General features: G+C 43.6%; 1 protein-coding gene across 1 annotated transcript in view; it reads left to right on the top strand.

The window, feature by feature from the left end:
- TMIE (transmembrane inner ear) overlaps positions 1-17,165 on the top strand; it is a 37,186-nt gene extending 20,021 nt beyond the window's left edge. Inside the window, exons 3-4 of the mRNA XM_086615052.1 lie at positions 11,582-11,731; positions 16,840-17,165. Of these exons, the coding sequence (XP_086471178.1) occupies positions 11,582-11,731; positions 16,840-17,165 (476 nt within the window). The remainder of the gene's footprint in view (positions 1-11,581; positions 11,732-16,839) is intronic.
- The last annotated feature ends 2,243 nt before the right edge of the window (positions 17,166-19,408 follow it).

Raw genomic sequence — 19,408 nt, 5'->3', positions numbered from 1 at the left:
CTCCTCTGGCCCCATGGTTTTAGCTCAGTCATTTTTGTCCATGGTTTAAGGAAACCTTTTATTTTTGGGTATTTGAATCAGGTAGAGCAAGGCAGGCTGTTGGACTGGTGAGTGTCCTTACAGTGTGCCTTGGAATTCTTACCAGGGCTGCCTCTCAGCACCCAACACAATTCAGCTGGTCCAGGTTGCTCCTCTGAGTGCTGCTTGATAAGCAAAGAGACCCCCGCAGGCAGGAGCAGAGACAATGATTGCATCTGTTGAGGAGACAACAGCAAACAACTGATATGAGATTAGCTGTCAGGAGGATTTGATTCTCTCAGCTCTGTTATCTGGTTTCTTGGTCTTGCTTTTTCTTTTTTTTGTTGTTGTTGCTCTGTGAAAGCTGTAAATGGGGAACTGAGGCCCAACACTACCGCCCTGATAGGATGGGATTGAGTCATGACCTTGGAATCTTACACAGCCTGTTTCATCCACAAAGACTGAGGACTTTGCACCAAAAGTATCACCCTGTGCAAACTGCAGTGCTGTCAGGGAGGAGGGGGTGGTCCTGGTCCATCCCCGAGAAGGCCAACAGCTGGCCCAAGGTTGCCCAGTGTGCTCTCCATTGACTCACCCTTTACTTTTTGGCACCACAACCACCACCACCATTTTTAAGCAGCTCTGTGGGCTGTTCATTTTCCTCTCTAGATGTTACTTTGGTTCCAAGGTCTGCTGGTTTCCTTGTTTATGTACCCCCCGGGTCTGTTGACAGCAGCCTGCCAGGGAGGATGCAGGCAACACCTCTCTGAGCAATGCCCCACTGGTTTCTGCAGAGGCAATCCCACAGCTGGGTCTGGATGCAGGGCAAAATGCCTCTACATCCCTGCTGGCATATCCCTCTGGAGTGAAAGGCATGAACAGAAGGGAGAGGGTGTGAAGAGGGTGATGGGAATAGGGACAGTTCTGTGAAAAGGAAGCAATGCCTCTCAGCGCCTCCCCAGAGCCCACCTTCTTCTGCACCGTGCCAGCTTGATGTAAAGTGTCAGCCAGATGTATTTCAGGTACCATAGGCAGGGAGACACCTCTTTCCTCGTCGTGCTGTTCTGAGTCTGTAGTCAGTTGAATAAAGAAGGTAGGATGGAACATTCCCACATGGGGTGGGATTGCAGCAGAGCTGTTGCTGCATCCCACTGCTGTGTCCCAGGCATGAGCTCATGCCTTATGCTCAACTCAAACTGAAGACCAGCCTGGTTTTGAATGGCACCCAGTTATCATGCCAGGGAACTGCTGAACTGCCTAAGCTAGTGATGAACTTCAGACCACCTTGTGTCCATGAGTGGTGGACCTTTAATTTATTGGGTGCTGGTGGTTTAGTGGCATCAGAACAGCTTTGCGGCCGTGGAAAGAGGTTTTCTCACTGCACATCCTTACATGTGGTCCACACCAGGTCTAGTACTACTGGGAAGTAGGGCTTGCCCAGATGAGTGACATACTAGGCTAAAGCAGAAGCTGATTGCAAAAGCAAGAGGCTCAGTTCTGATCCCTTTTCTCCTCTCTTTGTATCCTTCTGCAAATCCTACCAGAGATGTTTTCCCATTCTCACCTGTGCCAGTCAAACAGCAACATATAGCCCCAGACATGAGCATCAGCAATTTTTCTCCTGACATACAACTACAGACCCGAAAGCTTGAAGAAACAGGTCTTGTCATCAGGAGATGTTCGAGTCACAGATGCAAAGTTTGTGCTTATCTGCTGGTGTAAACTGGGAGTCTTCCCCTTGAACCTGTCACAGGTTCAAAAAGGGTAGAAAATATTGAGAGAGAACAAGGGAGGGAGGCTCATAGTGAACAAACCTGTTCCCAGGAATCAAGTATTATTTAACGAGCACCAACAAAGCCGTTAAACATCTTGAACACAATTAACTGGGCACAGTTTAATTCAAAGATTTACAGTTTTTATTTACCAACTTGTTGCGGGCGTTGAAGTATAAACACCAGGCAAAAGATTTATGTTATTAAATAACCATTACATTTTGGATGGCAAAACTACCCAGATGTTTCCATTACCGTGCCGAATTTCCAGGGAGGCATGGATAATTTAGGCTGGCTCAGGGATTCTTCACATGGTGCTTTCTGAGAGAGGCTTAAGCCATCTATCTTCAAACACTGCATCACCAGCAGCCCAGCATGTGAGAAATACTCATCAGGGTGCACAGGTGAGACATACAAACGATGTAAGATATGTCACCAGATTGCTGGGTTGATGATCAAGTCAGGTCACAAAGACCTGGCTAAGCATTGAAATTTAAGAAACGAGGAGCCTCATCCTGTTGTACCAGGATCTTGACAATTTGGCCACGTAAATGTTTAACTAGTTTCAAAATTCTTATCCTTTAGCTGACCTTTACTCGTTTTAATAGGAAAAACACCCCTCCATTGCTGGTTACCTGCCTTCTGAAGAAGACTTTCACTCACTGAGCATGCACAATGATTTTCTAGAGGTTGATACCTTTAATTGTAGATGAAGAAAACGTGTACCCATCAGAATGATCACCAATAGAAATTTTATAGCTTATACTTATGCAATTCCACATGTAAAAATAATATTTTGAGCACGTTGGTGTGCCAGCTTTGTGACTTTCCCACCTAGCACCCATCTCTGTGCAGGTATGTGAACTGGCTTTTTGCACAGAGGGTAAAAGAACCCTAGTTTTGGGGACAACACAGAGATGGATGCAAGGCAGGGACTACTGTCCTCTATCACAGAGAACATCGCTTGGGATAAGGGATGGCTCTTACATGTGGACAATAGGTTGAGCCTCACTTTTGCCCTCAGCCCAAGTTCTCAGGTGGAAACCTCTTATCACATGTGAGAGATTTGCTTTTGGTTTAGAGCTGTCCTGCACTTGTGTGCCTACAAAATAGCCCAAGCCCCCGAAATCCCTGGCAGCAACACATGCAGCTCAAGCTGAGCCCAAAAAAGGATGATTAAGAGAAAGTTAAGTGGCTTTTACAAAGGAAAGATAATTGTTTATGTACTCCAATTTATAACAAATAAATAATCTTTCTTGCTGCTTATTGTGATAACAAATAACCTCTACTGTTCTTGTTTCGTGCAACAACGTTATCTTTGACTCCCATTGTGCATGTTCACACACACCCAAGACTACTACAAAACCAGTTGCTGTGATCCCTGTCAGCTAAAAAGCATTGGAGATGCCATTGCCTGAGGCTGGCTGCTCTTAAATGTGACAGCTATCAGGTCATGAAGGGGCTCCAAAACAACCCCTGTGTGGGTGTCCTCACCAGATGAAAGCCTAACCTGCTTCTTCATCCTCCATCCCACTCGGTGACCGTTCATGGTCAAAGCAATGGGGTGATGGAGTGCAGATTTGTGCACAGATGGACTCTGGTGTCCACGAGGTGCAAGTGTGCTTGAGATCTGCTTGGGACAAGCGAGTATCACTTGTGTATGGCTTTATGGATCTGAAAGTGAAAGTCAGATTTGCAGCCTTCCTGGGCAAACCCACTTGGTTAACTCTTCATGTTCTGATTTGTTATTACTACAATTATTTCAATGGACCACCATAATTTTAATTCCCATTTGACCTTCATGCGTGAAGTGTGGGCAGCAGGTCAAGGGAGGTGATTCTGCCCCTCTACTCTGCTCTTGTGAGACCCACCTGCAGTATTGCATTCAGCTCTGGAGTCTCCAACACAAGGACATGGAGCTGCTGGAGCGGGTCCAGAGGAGGCCACGGAGATGATCCAAGGGCTGAGGCACCTCCGCTATGGAGACAGGCTGGAAGAGTTGGGGCTGTTCAGCCTGGAGAAGAGAAGGCTCCGGGCAGACCTTCCAGCACCTTCCAGTACCTGAAGGGGCTACAGGAAAGCTGGAGAGGGGCTTTGGACAAGGGTGTGTAGTGACAGGACACGGGGAAATGGCTTTGAACTGAAAGAGGGGAGATTTTGATTAGATATAAGGAAGAAATTTTTCCCTCTGAGGGTGGTGAGGCACTGGCACAGGTTGCCCAGAGAAGCTGTGGCTGCCCCATCCCTGGCAGTGTTCCAGGCCAGGTTGGATGGGGCTTTGAGCAACCTGGTGTAGTGGAGGGTGTCCCTGCCCATGGCAGGGGGGTTGGAACTGGACAATCATTGAGGTCCCTGTCAACCCAAACCATTCTGTGATTCTATCATGCCTGACCCACCCTGTGCATTTTCTCTACCCAGTATGGAGAAAGGGCACAATCCACTATCTTGCATAAAATCCAACTAATATCAAACAATGGTGATTTTGGGGATTCCCAGGGCAGGGTAAATAACAGCCTGTTACATCCCTGCTTCTTAGCTAGTGTAAATAGATGTAGGTATCAGCCATATGTTGCTTGCAATTAATTATGAATGGAAATCTGTGTGTATCCATAGGGCCACATGAAGTCTGAGGGCAGACAGGTCTGAGCTGCACAGATTAGATCCAAATCTGGTTCTGATCTTCCCAAATCACAAGTTTAGCTGTGAGTGTTGGGATCTTGGGTTTTGTCGCTAGCTCTAGTTTGACAGAAAACACAGGCTCACCTTATTGACTATTTTTTGAACAAATGCCTGACAAGAAAGCATAAGAAATCAGGAGCTTTTTTTAATTAGGGCTTGTGTTAATTAATAGCTCAGATTACCAGTCAAAACATCCAACATGGACTTTGTTACTATGATTCATCTCACCTACCTAGAGATGCCTTCAGGTCAGACATTTAGAGTGAAGAGATGAGAGAACAAGTGGGAATAACAAATCTGTTTGCTTTAGATGTTTACCCAAGGATAAGATGACCTGTGTCCTCAAGCACCCTGGCTACCCTGTCTGGATCTACAGGGGTGCTCCAAGGAGCTCCCAGTGACTACCTGCTTCTTTTTGTCTCATGGAATGTCTCCTAGCTCCGAAATCTGGCTATGCTCAGATGAAAATTTCCTAACAAAACACTTTTTCTCATGAGAAATCCAACCCTTACCCATATTTTTCGCTGGTGAGCTCGGAACACGTACAAAGTGGCTGCTGTTAAAGCTGTCCTCCTCGCTGGTAGACAGAAGGATAGAGAAAGGATTAACAGAGGTGGAAGGAGCCATGCAGGGAGTTGGCTGAATCCGTTCAAACAAAATGCAGGGAATGACAGCAGAAGCAAGGATCTATGGTTGGGAGAAAAGAACATAGGCCTCATCTACAGCATTAAACAAATATTCAGTGACAACTGTAATTAGTAAAAATTAGTAACTATTATCAGAGCAAAACAACCAGTTAAGCAACACGGTTCAGGGTAACGCTGCAGTAAGAAGTTATTTCAATGTATTAGTGTGGGTTACTGAGAGGTAAGAAGGTTTTGTGATTTCTGTATGCTGTCCTGGTGAGATGCTTATGCCTATGTATGAAAACAAACGCTGAAAAAACAAAGGCTTTCAGGGAAAAAACCAAACCCAACCAAAAACCAAACCAAACTCTTTACCTCTGTTCAATGCCTAGAGAAAGGTCTTCAAACAAAGGTGTCACTGAATGCACTTTTTTTAGCTTGTTGGAAAGAAGATCAAAAGGTCACTTCTTGGAAGCATTGAAGGACTTCAGAAAAGAAAAAAAAAAAAGTAGTAGCAAAGATCTTTTTAACCTAATGGATAGAGGCAAGAGTAGAGTCTGGAAATTAAAACCAGGTCAAGTCAAATGAGAATTTGAGAAATAAACGTGGCAGGGAGGGTGATTAAACATTGCCACATTGCATCCCTTCACAGCTCTCCCCAGAGCAAGGTGGGATTCGATCCAACACAAGTTATTCCATTCAGGCAGTAATTAAACATAATAACCTGGGATGTGCAGAGAGGTCAGATGATGTGATCTGATGGTGTGGACAGACCCTCGTTTCCAGACACCAGGAAAATATTCTGTGTAAAAGCAGAGTTAAGCTTGATGGCTGAGGAAATATCGGGGCATCCCTGACCCTTTGCAGCACTTTTTTCAGCGTATCTTCAGGGTGTTTCACGAAGTTGGACGTATTTAAAAACTTTTTTGCTTGAAGTCATATTGGCACAACTATTTGGACGACATTCTAGATCTCTTCATTCTTTGGCTCCTATTTTTGCTTGTTAGGAAATTAGTACATTAATCCAAGTATTAGACTTTCCTTGAAAGAACAGAGGGGGATAAAATACAAGGCTGAGAAGCATGTCAAGAAGGCATCTAATCCACCCCCAACCTGGACTTTACATCTAACATTTTTACCATCCACATCTCTTTCCCTGAAGAAAGCAGACCCTGAGTCCCATTGCCGCAACCTGATCCCAAGCCCCAGCCAGGATGCAGTTACATGCCCTGTAGATGGTTGCACATCCTTTAGAGGAGCTCCATCCTTCTTCTGGAGCCCAGCTCAGGGATCTCTTCCAAGGCACTAGAGCAGAGCAATAGCTCTGGTAGTAGCAATGGCATCTTTAAACTAGGTGGTTCAGGCACCAGCAGCATCTGAGCACTCAGAATCATAGAATGGTTTGGGTTGGAAGGGACCTCAAAGATCACCCAGTTCCAACCCCCCTGCCATGGGCAGGGACACCCTCCACTACACCACGTTGCTCAAAGCCCCATCCAACCTGGCCTTGAACACTGCCAGGGATGGGGCATCTACTACTTCTCTGGGCAACCTGTTCCAGTGTCTCACCACCCTCAGAGGGAAAAATTTCTTCCTTATATCCAATCTAAATCTCCCCTCTTTCAGTTTAAAGCCATTGCCACATGTCCTGTCACTACACACCCTTGTCCAAAGCCCCTCTCCAGCTTTCTTGTAGCCCCTTTAAGTACTGGAAGGTGCTGCAATAAGATCACTCCGGAGCCTTCTCTTCTCCAGGCTGAACAGCCCCAACTCTCTCAGCCTGTCTCCAGAGCAGAGGTGCTCCAGCCCTCCCATCATCTCCGTGGCCTCCTCTGGACTCACTCTAGTAGCTCCATGTCCTTCTGCTGTTGGGGACCCCAGAGCTGAACACAGTATTCCAGGTGGGGTCTCACGAGAGCAGAGTAGAGGGCCAGTTCTACAAGCAGGGGGCCTACAGGAAAGATGGGGAGAGGCTGTTCAGGAGGGCCAGTTGTGATAGGACAAGGGGTAATGGTTTTAAAATAGAGGGAGGTAGATTCAGATTGGATATTAGGAAAAAATTTTTTACCATGAGAGTGGTAGAACACTGGAACAGGTTGCCCAGAGAGGTGGTGGATGCTCCATCCCTGGAGACATTCAAGGCCAGGTTGGACGAGGCCCTGAGCAACCTGATCTAGTTGGAGATATCCCTGTTCCTTGCAGGGGGGTTGGACTAGATGACCTTTGAAGGTCCCTTCCAGCCCTAACCATTCTATGATTCTATGAAGCAGCCACCCAAGCACTAATTTTCCTTCAGCTTTAGCAGCCCCCACCGGTCATTGCATTATCACAATTAGCCAGTTATTAACGCTGCCGTGAGCAGCTCCAACAGACAAAATAAACCAGCTATTCCTTAAAGCATCACTGTAGCCATGTAGTGAGCAACTCCTCCTTTGAAGAGCATTTAAACACAAGTGTTGCAGTTAACTCGCCATTGACTACATCTGCATTAATTGCTTGCATTATTAACAACGGAATGGCAGCCTAATTAACTCAGAGCAGCACGGGCTACTTTGCTAAATGGTAATTAAATGCTTCCTTGGCAGGCTGTATTTTTTTTTCAGCTTCAAAGGGAACAAACCTGCTGTGTCTTGCAGCCCATTTCCATTCAATTTATAAAAGCGTTCAGTTCTCAGTCATAGCTGTGCTGACACATCACACCAAGTGGTCTCTGGAGAAGAGATGTCATTTACATCTTTCCCAGCTCCTAGGAGAACCGAGTTGGTTTTTTCTTTCTTCTTTCATTTTTTTTTTTTTTTTAATTTACTGCCCAATTAAGCCAGAAGCAACTGTGTTACTGTCCATGAGCTAAACTCACTTAAGTGAAAACAACAAAAGAGACTATGAACAGGGTAATTTGGCCACATGGATGTTTAGTTTAAGCCAAAAGAGCTCCTTCCACAGTCTTTTGCACATGCTCTTGGCTTGTTTCAATTATAAACCAACATATTTTTATTTAAGCCAGTGGGAGTAAACACACAGCCATTGTTCAGTCACAAGCATCTAATTTTTTATGGTGGAAATTGTATGTTTAAAGTTTCTGTGTTTTTGTGCTTTAGGGGATGGTTTTCTGGGGCCATTTCTCAGCATTTCCAACCTGAATAGTATTGGTTATGAATATTAGGAAGACACTGCCCTCTGTGAAAATAAGGAAAACATGCTAAAAATCCAGAAAGGAGCAAGCCTCAGAGTTCTTCATTATTTCCCAAGTCAGGTTTTTTTTAGTATGTGCTGAAGAATTAAAATACATCACTTACAGCACCTCTTTTGTCATCATAGATAGCAAAAAAAAAGACTCCTTTAAAATACCTGTTCCATAAAGGATTACTCAGTATTTGTTGCCTTCTTTAAAAATTACATTTCGCATGATCAGCCTGGCAGAAACCATGAAAAATTATTCGATACGTTGTCAGCTTGAATCTTCCGTGTGGAAAGAGAACACCACGTGCAGGATCAGACCTGACTTTTTAATTTAAAACAGAAATGTTCCTTCAGAATAGGCGGCTGAATTCAGGCACAGATGTCAGGTAACTGAAAAGGAATGAAAAAAAAAAAGAGGTGAGAAAATGATTTATGGAAGACAAACAGCAAAGCAACCCACAGTGTGTTACTGAAAAAGAAAAAGCTTGTATTAATTGTGCAGTTATTTTAATAAGATGCTTATTATCACAGCGTCACAAGACCACATATTATTAATACAGAAAAGCTGAGAAAACAGAGAGAATTGAAAATTCCTCCACTACATTTTTTCACACGGGCTGTTTCTTCTGCTGCTTTATGCAGTCTTACAGCAGAGAAGCCATGAATGATGTCACCATTCCAAGCCTTCGTGGTGAATATTTTCATGGACCTTCCATGGTGCTGATGGGGCACTGATACATCTCATGGAGATTGCTTTAAGACAGGTGATGGTTTACTCAGGCTTCGTTTTAGAAACCTTCTGAACAATTAAAATGAAAAACAAAATCCTGGAAAGGAAAAAGGAGACCCACAGCGTGAATAAAAGGGACTAAATGTTGCTTGATAGCAGTGTTATTAAAGCATTCACCTAGGGAATCGAGAATTGGTGAGCATTTAATATAAAACAGCCATCCAAGGCTGGAAGTCAGGTCATCTGCCTGCCAGAAGAATAACAAATTCTCATGTTACATCCAAGCTAACTGTTCCCCTAAATACTTCACCCTATGGACCCAGATCCACAGTGATCAAGTTATCACTATTCAGCCGAGTTCCAATTAATATCCCTGCACATTTTCATACCCCAAACAAAAACTTTTCGTTTAAGGTACTTTAATTGTACATATTATCCTCACAGAGGTTTTTAGTGCTGGATTTTTTTTGTGTGTTGTAATTCTTCTACCCTGAGAACAGGGACCTATCATTTAATAAGCTCAACTGATGGCATGTCACATACTAAGCTTTTATAAGAGTATTGCTGTAATGTTTTATTCATGAAAGAGTAGTGGAGGGTTTCCCTGCCCATGGCAGGGGGGTTGGAACTGGATGATCTTTGAGGTCCCTTCCAACCCAAACCATTCTATGATTCTATGATTCTATGATTCTATGAGTATAGTCCAATTCCTGATCTGTTATCTTATAGGAATAGATATTTTGAAACAGCAGTCCTCATTATCAACAATCTTCACACGATTGCTATGTGTAACTGGCGTCAGACACGTCCAAGTTGGTAGTGATGAAGCACTGAGGTGAAGCCAGAAAGTCCTGTCCATGGGTCAGGGACTTTTCGTGGAAGAGCAAGGATAAAAGCATCTTGATTGTTTCCTCAATTACAGTTTGTTACAATTTCACGTTGTTTTAGGCAATTTACTTCAGCTTCAGGTGTCTCATCCTGTTGTGACATTTAAATAGCCCTGAGTGTGATTCCACTACAAAACATCTGCAACAAACTGTGTAAGGGGACTGATATTTCTGGCAGCAAAATTCAGCAAAGGGCTAGAGGAGCTGCTGCACTTTCCTTGGTAACTTCACAGCAACCTCAAAACACTGAGAATGATTTTTTACTACTTTCCTTTTCTCTTTTGTTATCTGAAGAGGTCATGCAGAGCTCGTTTCTGGTTAATGTGATCCCTCTTAGGACAGGCTGGACAGGTACAGGACAAACTTCTAGGCAGTAAAATTTATACCAGCAGATGATCCGTGTGATGTGAAAGTTGTCTGCAAAATGGTTTTATTCCTGGTGAAAGAGAAAAGCTCAGGCTTGGAACTGAACATACAGATTATTTCTCTCATTTCCTGGGATTAGTCTCAAAGGTCTGATATGTTTCTCATGGTGGTAGAAAGCCAGAGGAGATTACCTGACTTTTGAAGTGTACAGAAAGTTGGATGCTTGCTCCTTTCTCGTAGTGCTGCTGCAGCATGGGGGAACTCCAGTTAAAATATGAGATGGAGCATGTAAAACTGGTCATACAACGTCTTTCCAAGCACAAGGCTCTGCCTGCCTGCAGAACCCGTTTCCATGAGATACATAAACAAGGTTAAGAACTTAGGCAGGTTGGAAGTTTGATCTTTTATTTAGCACGGAAGAATCCCTCAAACTATTTTAAAGATGCCCACAAAAAAAAACAAAACAACTCAAAAGTTCATAAAGACCATGAGATCTTATTCTTCTCGACATGTGTTTGTGACCTATGGGACAACTAATGTTATGACTACCTGTTTCTGAGCTTCATTGATCTTTTCCCTGAAGTTGCTGCTTTGCTGTCATCAGAAGTGATACATAGATGAACCAATGACCTACTCAAGCCTGTGAATTCCTTGTCTAGGAAATCAAACAATAGCCATTTCATTACAATGAATTGTCTGAATCACGATTAGATTTGCAGATGGAAATCCTGAAATAATGTACAGGTTTAAGTATGAAGGGAAAATATTTCTTACTAGGAGTAAAACTATCAGCTGCATCCTTAAATCACGTAAAGAAGCCTGGCTCATGGAAAGAAGCAGGATGGAATAGTAAGAGCATGATGGGAGGATTTAGGAGATCTGGGTTCAATTCTTGGCTTGCACTACATGGCTTTGGATGAAAGTCAGTTAAGGCATATATTGAGCTCTTGTTCTGGATCTATTTTGAAGGGTTTACAACGTTTCCATGCCAAAATCCTCATTGCTTTCTTCAGCTGGAGGTCTGCAGCCCCAGCATCTACCTACCACAAAAATGAATTACTAAGACATGTTGTCAGGAAACTCTAGCAATAACACACTGTTGGAGGGTGACAGTACATCTCAATTGCTGCTGCCATTTCCAAAGAGATGAAGAATTAAAGTTGATGCTCAGAAACATCAGTGGCCTAGTTTAAGGCGATGGTTTACATTGGTTTTGGTGAGAAGGACACGCTCAGTCCTTTACCTCAGCTCAGCTGAAGAGTGGTTAATTCTGAGATCTGCTGACTAAACTGAATACTCTCCCTTCTCTCTCTCTTTTCCCAGTTATCACACTCTGCTGTATCTTCAAGTGCCGGATTCCCCGGACAAAGAAAGAGATTGAGGCACGATATGCTCAACGACAAGCAGCCAAGACATATGCAGACAAACTGGAGACTGTCCCACCACTCAACGAGCTGACAGAGATCCCTGGAGGTACTTCCCATGCCTACACCTACACATGTAGACCCATCTCTTCTTTTGGGGCTGCTGTCTGTATGTGTGAATGCACTAGGTCCTCCCTCCATGTCAATCGATGTGGCTTCTTGGGCACAACCATTAATATATTGACATGACTTGTCAAACCCCTCTCACTCACATGCACTAAACCTGCAGCATTTGTGGCAGCAGGCACGCTTGTTTAGATGAAAGGGACAGTTTCTCCATCAGTACAAGTCAGGGTCATTTCTTTGAAATTCGTGTTTAAAATTTCCAGAGAGTCTGACTCATTTTAAGGGCCAGTTCCTGGGTTGGGGGATGTCAGTAGGAAGAAAAAGAGTTGTTAGAGTTTCACATTACCCATAAATGGCTTGCCCTGTTTGAATGGCCAAGAGTATTTCTTTCACTGGTCTCCTCTCCTCTCACTCATCTTTCCTGATTCTGTACCCTAGGCTCTACTGAAACTCTCCTAACTCTCTCTGGTCATGTCCAGTCCAGACCTCTCAACTCCCTGCCTGTGGTGAAAGAAGAAGATGAAATGGCCCTGCAAGGAAATTAGGGGATTGCCTTCCTGTCTGTCTGTCTATGGCTTCTGTTTTCTGATGAGCTCCATCATACCTTGGACTTTCTGCTTCTCAGTTCCCTTTCTGCATTTGACTTCTGTTTTCTCAATACTTTTTTATAATTATTTTTTTTTCTCTTTCCTGTGTCTCTGCAAGCCCTGTGGTCTCTAGCTTGATAGAAACTGAAAGTCTCCTTGACTCAAAATGTGATGCTTCAGTTCATGAAACTGGTGAAAGAGGCAGATAACATAACTGCAGAAATTTAGTCCTACACCAGCAAAATACACAACTAAGTACTTAACAGTAGGACTTTGCACATACCTCAGTGTTTGTATTTCGGAGGTGCTCAGACACCTGACTATGCCTATACTATAAACTGAGGATGGCCAGACCACTCTCTGAAGCTGAACCCAGTTGGCATAGATAAGCCCTTGCCCATAGAGTTAAACTCTCTTAACCCACTTTGAACCTGGTGTAGTGGAGGGTGTCCCTGTCCATGGCAGGGGGGTTGGAACTAGATGATCTTTAAGGTCCCTTCCAACCCAAACCATTCTATGATTCTATGATTCTATGATTCTATGATTCTGTGAAGTCAAAGGCCACCCAAAGGTCTAGTTAATGCACTCTTACAGGTATGAGCAATCACACATGGAAGTACTTGGTGTTGTATCCTTCAATTTCCTGCCCAAAAGTTCAAATCCTGACTGTGTAAGAACCAGCTATCAGCGGATCCCAGAGGGTATGAAGGCTCATGCCAGTAGAGAGCAGAAAACCAAATTCACTCATTTGCTGCTGCATCCTCTTCCTGCCTAGATGTTACTTCTGGAAAAAAGAAAACAATAAATTGAGGATGAGAATATCCAGAAGAGACAGAAAGGGTATGTGGGCAGCAGAATGACCATTTCACCCCAGAACGCTAATAAATTTCAATCTCCTGTAAGCAGCCTTTATATCCCACAAACATGTACATGTAGTCCATCCAAAGTCTGGCTATTTTGGTGCAGATTTAGTCAGATCACAGTAAATTATTGCAGCATGAACTCATGAATAAATTACCACAAGAAAGCAATTTATGAGGAGTCAGCTACACCATAAAAGCTACCTAAACTTTTATCCAGTTAAATGTATAAGTTGAGTAGTTGACTGCCCTTTGACCTTTTGAGAATCCCAGAATTATGGTCCTGGCATGGTGCAGGGTAGGAGGCTGGTGGATAACACGTTGCTGCGTGGCTTCTGATATCTGGTAATGGCTCGTGAATATGTATATTCTGAAGCTCCTAGTCCTCTGAGGACAGGTATAAATCTGCCTAAGTTGCCCTGAACTGGTACTGGGGTGGAAGTCATCTATCCACAAGTACATTATCCACATCTATGAAGTCTGCATCTGCACTAATTGTCTAGACTTTATCCCTTTATCCACAGAGGAAAATTTTGAAAAGGATCTGATTCCTTTCATAGTAGGGCAGGTGTTAAAGTGGAAGTGCCCCATCCCTGGCAGTGTTCAAGGCCAGGTTGGATGGGGCTTTGAGCAACCTGGTATAGCAGAAGGTGTCCCTGCCCATGGCAGAGGGGTTGGAACTAGATGATCTTTGAGGTCCTTTCCAACCCAAACCATTTTATGATTCTATGAAGAGGTAAATTGTGCCTTAAAAATGCCTGTGTGTCTCCAGTCCTGGGGACCCAAAAGGACCGACTCAGCTGTTAGCTGAACTCAGCTAAATTCAGCTAAGCTGTTAGCTGCAGAGGTGATCAAGCCCACGGGTTTGCTCTCCTTCTGAGATTAGTGTGCATCCTGCCCCCAAAAAAGTTTCCCTACGTGATTTCGGCACTCACAGTGGAAAGTATGCAAACCTTTGGGCTTCTTCTCTGTGCTGTTATTTTCGTCTGTACAGAGTGTGATGCTCACTGACGTTTGGCAGCCCACCTTGATTCTTGTGCTCATGAAATATAATGTAGGTATTTGTCGACTATTTATACACTTATTCTTGACAATCCCTGAAAAACCCAGTCAAGGCCAGAGAGATGGCTTGAGTGATTTTAATTACTGGGTGGCCATTAAATGTTTTAAACATTTCTGTAAGTGTCAGATGCTATTAATCATGAATATATTACAATGCTTAAATACTCCCATTTCTTGGCACTATTTACTCTACTTCACGTTTACTGTGATGGAATATTCTAACTGCCAAATGGCTCTCCATGCGCTTTTTTGAGTCTCATATATGGCAAACTCCTTTATTAGACATAAATAAAATGGACTTTAGGGTTCAGTGTATGAAATGTTACATACAAACTGTTTCATTTGTGCTCTGTCTCCCAGTCTGCGGGAGAAGTACAAGCAGGACTTGGCCTTTGCTCTGGGTGGAGATGTACTGTCTGGGTCCATGGCCTGGGAGATCTTCAAGTATTTTTGTCTGAGGCTGCTCCAGCTGACTTTTTTGGAGTTCACCTGATTCCTACCATATTTTTCCAGGAAGCAGACAATGTGGTGCCTTATTTTTCATTCTTTCTTTTATTCTCTCCCTTTTTTTTTACTATATGAGATGTCAGGATTTCCCCTATGGTTGTAACAAAGAGTCTGTATTGTTCCACTCACTTTGGTACGTACAAATGAATTGCCAGTTCCCCAGGTCAAAGGATGATATTTTATTTTAATGTGCATACTGAAGGAATATTTTAGGTAAATGTAACAAATACAGGTTTATTTTCCACCTGGAATACATATTGGTGCAATTTGAAAGTGACACTACACACATCCACAGCAATGGGAGATTTGGGGCTACTTAAACAGATTTGAGTCCAATGGCTCCAGGTAAGAGTTGAGACATCTCACCAAAGGCCCTTACCAAATTATCTCCTAACCCAGTTCACTGTCATCTTTCCTTAGCCTGTGACAAACACAGAATAATTCAACTTCACCTACGTGCCAGCTGAAGAAAGCTAAACAGTGAGCGACCATCCTCCATGTGCTGAGGTCACTCTCAGGTCATTGCTACATCTGGGCTGCTTTTAATTATTAAGTTGTGTTAACATGGTTATCTATTTACACATCTGAGTCCTATACTGGGGATTTTCAGAGAAGAAGGGCGTTGGAAACAACATATTTTAACTTGTTTTTGCAAAACTTTAAACTCTGTCTTGAGCAAAGGAAAAACTTTCTTAAGAAATATATGAAGTATAATCTGTGTGTAAGTGTCAAGTTGCAGTTTGAGATGAGAGTTCAGTGGATCAAGATCTGAATTCAGAAACACTGTCGAGAAAATGAACCATTTCTAGTAAAAGAAAAAGAAAGAAACATGAGGAAAAGTTTTCTGCCACCAAAACCTTTGTCAGAATAACTAAAGTCTGCAGAGCCAGTGTGATACTTATGAGTCTTCTCACCTGGAATCTGGGCATGGAATCCAAGATATGTCTAAATAAAAATATTTCATAAAGAATATCATAAGATATTATAAGCTTCCTATAATTAATATGGCTTGTGTGTTAAAACATACCAAACCAGGGCTAATTATGCATCAGAGTTAATTGCTGTATGTCCGGGGTGATCTTATAGCAGCTCACCAGTACCTAAAGGGGACCTACAGGAAAGCTGGAGAGGGGCTTTTTACAAGGGTGTGTAGTGATAGGACAAGGGGCAATGGATTTAGACTGAAAGAGGGCAGATTTAGGTTAGATATAAGAAAGAAATTCTTTACATTGAGGGTGGTGAGGCACTGGAACAGGTTGCCCAGAGAAGCTGTGGATGCCCCATCCCTGGAAGTGTTCAAGGCCAGGTTGGATGAGGCTTTGGGCAACCTGGTGTAGTGGAGGGTTTCCCTGCTCATGGCAGGGGGGTTGGAACTAGATGATCTTTGAGGTCCCTTCCAACCCTAACCATCCTATGATTCTACAATTCTATGATTGCTGCCATTAATTACAGTGGCACAGGTAGGAAGCCAGTCCCGTGGTGACCGGATGTGGACAGGACATAAGCTAAGCCTACTTTGTAGTCTTGTGCTGGGCAAGCCATCTTCTCCTTGCTTGTCTTTGAGAGCAAAGATCCCCAGCAGATTCCCTACTGTCCACTGTCAGCTGCAGGAGACATGCCTCACACAGAATTAGAAAAGCCAACCAGCAAAAAAAAGAACCAAAACACAAACCCAAGACAGGTCTGTACTAGAATTGCATGAGAAATATTTCTGTTCCTTCTTGTGGAAGGAGACAACTCCACGTTGAAGGTCATTAGTGGGAAATACGTATGGACTGTGCTTATAACATTCATGGATCAGTTCCTATCAACAGGAGCCATTTTCTCCAATAGATCCACAACTTAGCTCTTGAAATTACCAGTTCTGCTTTATCCCATTTGCCTATCTTCTCAAAATGAAGACATGGAAAGCTGGTAGTCAGTGAGGACAGCTGTATGGACAAAGCCCCAGTAGAAGTATTTTATCCCTTTGTCCAAGGTTTGGCAGTAGGGAGTAAGAGTTTTGCCATCTTCCTGGCTAATGTTGACCTAAGTTAACTGCTTGCTTGTTTTCTTTTTTTCATCCTTGCGTACAGCACAGGTGGCAGAAGAAAAAAAAGAAGAAGTTCCCACTGTGTCTGGAAAAGTGGACAAGGCTCAGGGTAAGAAAGATGGATCCAAAAGCTCCAAGAAGAAGGATGGTGAAAAGGACCAGAAAGAAGGATCCAAGAAAGAGGAGAAGGATGGGGCCAAAAAGAAAGAGGGAGAAAAGGGAGAAAAGGGGGGAAAAGACACTACTGACAAGAAACAAGGTGGTGGGAAGAAAGGTGAAAAAGAAGGTGATGCGGTAAAATCAGGAGGAAGCAACAAAACTAACGGCAAGGCTGGTGGGAATGCCAAAGCCCCAGCAAAGAAGAAGTGACTTTACTAAAAGACAGTGCTGGCAGTCTTTCAGGGAGGACACTGTCAAACTGCTGTGGGTAGAGCTCTGGGAGCAGATGGGACCTGTTGTCTTCATGTACTCAGGCTGTTGAGTGCCACTGGATATAGGATTTACTACCTTTGAAGACCAAGTCGCTGCTTTTTGTCCACCAAAGGAAAACTTGGCCGTTAGGCTGGACAGTATCTTGTAAATACAATGCGTTGTGCAGAACTACATGATAGCAACAACTGGAACTGAACCACAGCCTAGATTAAGAACCAGGACTTTGGATCACCATGGAAATGGACAGAGATGAAGATCTAAACTAATGGGAGGGCATGATTCATTTAAAATTTACTCTCCTCGAGGACCTTAAGGAGTTTAATTAGTGTTTACTAGCCCTCATCTCCTCCTAAATAGGGTTTGCATATGAGTAATTTTAGGGATTAAGTAAATTCTGGATGCTGAAACCCAAAGAATGGAGTTTTCTAAGGCATAGCTCATTTGGTTTCTGAGAGGTGGCCTAGAGACAAGGGAGAAGCTTTCCTTCCTTCTCAGGTGCCTCTTTCTCTGGACTGCTGAAGGAAATAAAAAGAACTGCATATCTCCCAGAAGATTTATCCACCTTTTTCTCCTTTCTGATGAAAGACACATAAATCAAGCTGTAGGAGGATGTGCCCAGAATAAAAAAAAAAAGCAAATTGCATCTGTGCTGCTGTAGGCAATAGCTGTCCTCAGTTCATCATCCCTACCGAAAAGGTGAGAGATGACAAGAGCCTGCTGGGACAAAGGGGATGTGAAGATGCTCAGCATGTTGCAGCAGAAACTCAGGGTCTCAGGGGAGTGAGGATGAGTGTATTCAAGTCATTGCTTTCTCCCTGAGCAGTTTTGAAACCACGGGTTTTGCTACACTTTTACGTGGCTACAGTTCCGCTCACCTCCTGGAAAATTCTGAAGAGTAGTTTTATCAGGAGCAGCTTTTCTCTCGATGTGTTTTGTAAATATGGCAGCAATTTATGCCTGAAGATTAACAGCCACCGAGTATTTAGCTAATTAGCTAATAGGGGATAGTTTGCAAGCTATTGCCATGACTAAAGCTGTACCTATTGTCTCTGCTGGATACACCATCTCTCAGTGTTATACACTGGCATGACTTTGTCTGCTCCATGGGGCAAGGATGGAGTTACCTCCTGTAGCTTTTTCACCTCAGGCCCCATGAGTTAGATTCATATTAATCCAACTACTTTCTATTCACCTTGTGGTTTCAATGCAGAGAGCTGATCTATCACTGCAAAGACATTTCTTATTTGTTCCACCTCTCCTTTCCCCTCTCTCCTCTCCTACCCAGCCCATCCTCGTAGAAAATGAACCCAGAAAAATGAAGAGCATGTTCTGCTGTGTTAGTGAGGTCAGACAGCTCATAAAAGGCCCCAAAAGCACCAGAGCTACCGAAGGGATGGTATAAGAGTTGAGGAGCAAGGATGTGAAAAATATTCACAATCACAGAAATATTTACTAGGAGCATGAACGTTGATGATTCACTGTCTCCAGGTATGATCTGCTGTGCTAGAGGAGTACAGAGAGAAGTCAGGGTCAGAAATTCTGCCCCTACATAGGGACAAGTGGTTGGAGCCCAATAGCTCCACCCACTGAAATGATACTCATGATGAGTGTGAATACGTATATTATAGATGTTTAAGTCTCTGTATCTCAGTAACCTTGCAGCAGCACAGGTCCATAATCCAGTCTGTGTGTTATGTGTACCTGTAACACTACAGGCTTGGGGAAGACCGACTGCAAAGCTGCTCACCAGAAAACGACCCGGGAGCGTTGGCTGGCAGCCAGCAGTGTGCCCAGGTGGCCAAGAAGGCCAAGAGCATCCTGGCTTGACCAGAAGTTGCTAGGAGTAGGGCAGGGTACTTGACACTGGTGAGGTCGCATCTCAAATACTGTGTTCAGTTTTAAGCCTCTCACTACAAAAAGGACTTTGAGGAGCTGGAGCATGTCCAAAGAATGGCAACGAAGCTGGTGAAGGATCTGGAGCACAAGCCTTATGAGGAGCAACTGGGGGAACTGGGGTTGTTCAGCCTGGAGAAAAGGAGGCTGAGGGGAGACCTCCTTGCTCTCTACAACTACCTGAAAGGAGGTCGTAGTGAGGTGGGGGTCAATCTCTTCTCCCAAATAGCAAGGGATAGGACAAGAGGAAATGGCTTCAAGTGGCACTAGGGGAGGTTTAGATTGGA

This window comes from Tauraco erythrolophus, chromosome 7 (genome assembly GCF_009769465.1).
Source record: "Tauraco erythrolophus isolate bTauEry1 chromosome 7, bTauEry1.pri, whole genome shotgun sequence".
In the NCBI taxonomy this organism is placed as follows: Eukaryota; Metazoa; Chordata; class Aves; order Musophagiformes; family Musophagidae; genus Tauraco; species Tauraco erythrolophus.
Note: the sequence above shows the minus strand (reverse complement) of the source record. Positions and strands in the feature narration are given on the sequence as shown.